Source organism: Athene cunicularia (genome assembly GCF_003259725.1).
Source record: "Athene cunicularia isolate RWA chromosome 2 unlocalized genomic scaffold, athCun1 chr2_part1, whole genome shotgun sequence".
Classification (NCBI taxonomy): domain Eukaryota; kingdom Metazoa; phylum Chordata; class Aves; order Strigiformes; family Strigidae; genus Athene; species Athene cunicularia.
Genome location: NW_020799095.1, coordinates 17,657,837 through 17,660,356, shown reverse-complemented (window position 1 = coordinate 17,660,356; position 2,520 = coordinate 17,657,837). Strand labels below are relative to the sequence as shown.

The 2,520-nt window shown below is 41.7% G+C and overlaps 1 protein-coding gene across 1 annotated transcript; it reads right to left on the bottom strand.

Moving 5' to 3' along the window:
* Positions 1-523: 523 nt before the first annotated feature.
* LOC113476288 (cytochrome c) lies at positions 524-1,802 on the bottom strand. The gene is made up of 2 exons (XM_026841707.1): positions 1,626-1,802; positions 524-1,460 (listed from the first exon to the last, which is right to left on the bottom strand). The coding sequence occupies exons 1-2, from the start codon at positions 1,792-1,794 to the stop codon at positions 1,312-1,314; spliced, it is 318 nt and encodes a 105-aa protein (XP_026697508.1). The 5' UTR covers positions 1,795-1,802; the 3' UTR covers positions 524-1,311.
* Positions 1,803-2,520: the final 718 nt, after the last annotated feature.

Genomic DNA, 2,520 nt, shown 5'->3' with positions numbered 1-2,520 from the left:
TTGCCACACTTGTAAGTACTTCTCACACCAACTCTGTTAGCACTTTTTTTTTTTTCCATGCTGAGCTTTTATCTTGTTTCCTAATGATGTAAAGCAGGATACCCAACTTTTCTCTACATTCCCCGTTTTTCACTTAACGTCAGACACATACACCAAACAAGACTTTCAACTTTTTTAATTTACAGTATCGATTGCTCCGAGTTATGCCTTACTGTTGGCACACAGTAAATACATTCATCTGAACAACTGACTTAGTATGAAAAAATGCAGTTAGAACATTAAAAATACCACTTTACACTGTGCGAAACAGAACCTTCAAAAGCAATGACATCGGCTACAGCCAGGCACCGAGGAAGACTGGTGAGACTTGTTGCTTTTAGTCTACCAGCACATTCATTCCTGTACCCCTTCATCCAAAATTGCCTGTAAACAGATTTTAGGCGAATGCATCTGCTGATTTCAGAAGTTTTAGTAACTCTCAGCTTGGTCTTTAGCACATGTATTTCCAGAACAGGGTATTTTCCTGTTCTGTTCATTATACCAAGAATGTATGGTTTTGGAAGATTTACTGAACAAAGGGTTTCAGCAACACTTAGAAAACTGAAGATGTTTCTCAAGGGGAGTTATACTCTACCGGTGCATGCAGCTGTTAAAGTCTGGATGAACTGGGTAACATGCTTCCCCTAGATAAAAAAAAAAAAAGTGGCTGGGCACAACTGCCATTTCACAATTAGTACTCAAGTCAGATGAAATGCATCCTTACTGCACGCTTTAGACAGATTAATATATACCACAACACCTAGCACTGATTTAGTTTAGAAAAATATTGAGTTTTTTTAGCCTTTGTTGTTTTGGGGTTTTTTAAATCTTTGAAATAACGTAACAGAGGATGTATGGTGGAAGATGCCAAGAACCACCCTGCTTTTTAATCTGGAAGAACTGGGCTTTCAAAGCTATGATGCTGATGACAATTACTCATTTGATTATTTACAGGTTTTGTTTAGTTTTTGTTTTTTTTAAACAATGAAGAGGCAGGAAATGTTTATTTACTTATTTTTTAATTCTATGATCAAGAATGACTAAACATTATAGTAATTTAAATCAACCCAATTACATAGTTTCCATTAAGTTAATGGCTGCCAAACAAGTGTGTACTCCAGTGACCCACCGTGAGCAATGTTATTTGACAGGTGAGACAGATTTTAAGGTTAGACACAGTACATGTAAAAATAGAAAATTTAAAAACCAATCTCATCACAGACACTTCCATTGCCATCTCCTTTGTGAAATAAATAAGGCAGCAGATAACTTTTACTTTGAAGTGGCATCTTTGAGGTATGCTATTAAGTCTGCTCTCTCAGACTTCTTCTTAATACCAGCAAAAATCATTTTTGTTCCTGGAATATACTTCTTTGGATTTTCCAAATACTCCATCAGAGTATCCTCACCCCAGGTGATACCTAGAGAGAAGAAAAAAAAGATAGTGACTTTAAAATAAGAAGCACGTTTATCTTTTTGTCCTCCATATTATTTTACTTTTTGGCAGATTTCAGTACTTCTCGAACTATCACCGGGAATTGAATATTTTTGCCCCTAGTAACTCAGAAGAGTAGCTTAAAGTTTACCTTTATTCTTATTAGCATCCGTGTAAGAGAAGCCCGCAGCTTGTCCAGTCTTGCGTCCAAATAGGCCATTCAGGTTAGGTCCAGTCTTGTGTTTGCCTCCCTTTTCAACCGTATGGCACTGGGAACATTTCTGGACAAAGATCTTCTTGCCCTTCTCAATATCTCCCATTTTCAGTACTAGACCAAGAACACACAGAGGTCAGTATTGCAATTTCAAGGTCACCCATTCAACAGGAACTCTAGAAGTGTCCCTTTGGTTTACAAAGCCATATACACGGCCCATCAGCCTAGTAATTCTCTGGCACACTTTCTAACCACAAGCCATAGCTCCTGGGTTTGAAGATTAGTAGAGACTCATTAGACTATGTAAAATGTATCAAGGTGATAAACATGCTTGAAGAGCAGGAAAAACCCTCCCTCAGCCAAAGCAGTTTCCCCACAGCATTTAACCAGCACGGAAATAACTTCTGAAGAGCAAACTGAACACGACTTCCATATATAGCTTGTAGATCTATAATAGGAGTTTCTTTGTCATGAATAACCTTGCGTAAAGGGGTAGAACCGCTTGCATGTTTTCCCTTTTCAGATGAAAAAGCGCATCAGCACAACACCTGGGAAAGAGCCAAGGGCGACAGGCACAAATCTGGCCAGGATGCCTCCCGGAGCACCAGCCGGCAGTAACTCTAATTGCACGCGGTGTGGCGAGAGCACCCAAGGGCAACTGCACCTCCCGGCTCCGGCTCTACCTCCGCGGAGGCTGACCTTGACGCGAGGAGCAGGCTCCGGCCGCAGGGGGACCGTGGCACGACCCCGGCGCGGCGGCTCACCCCGCAAGGGCGCGCAGGCTAGGCCGCGCCACCTCCGAACCCGACCGGCCGCCGGCAGAGCCCGGGTC

Coding starts and splice junctions, on each gene's coding strand:
- LOC113476288 (XM_026841707.1), bottom strand. CDS start 1,794: ATGGGAGATATTGAGAAGGGCAAGAAGATCTTTGTCCAGAAATGTTCC. Junction 1,461..1,625: donor GGATGCTAATAAGAATAAAG/GTAAACTTTAAG, acceptor TCTTCTCTCTAG/GTATCACCTGGGGTGAGGAT.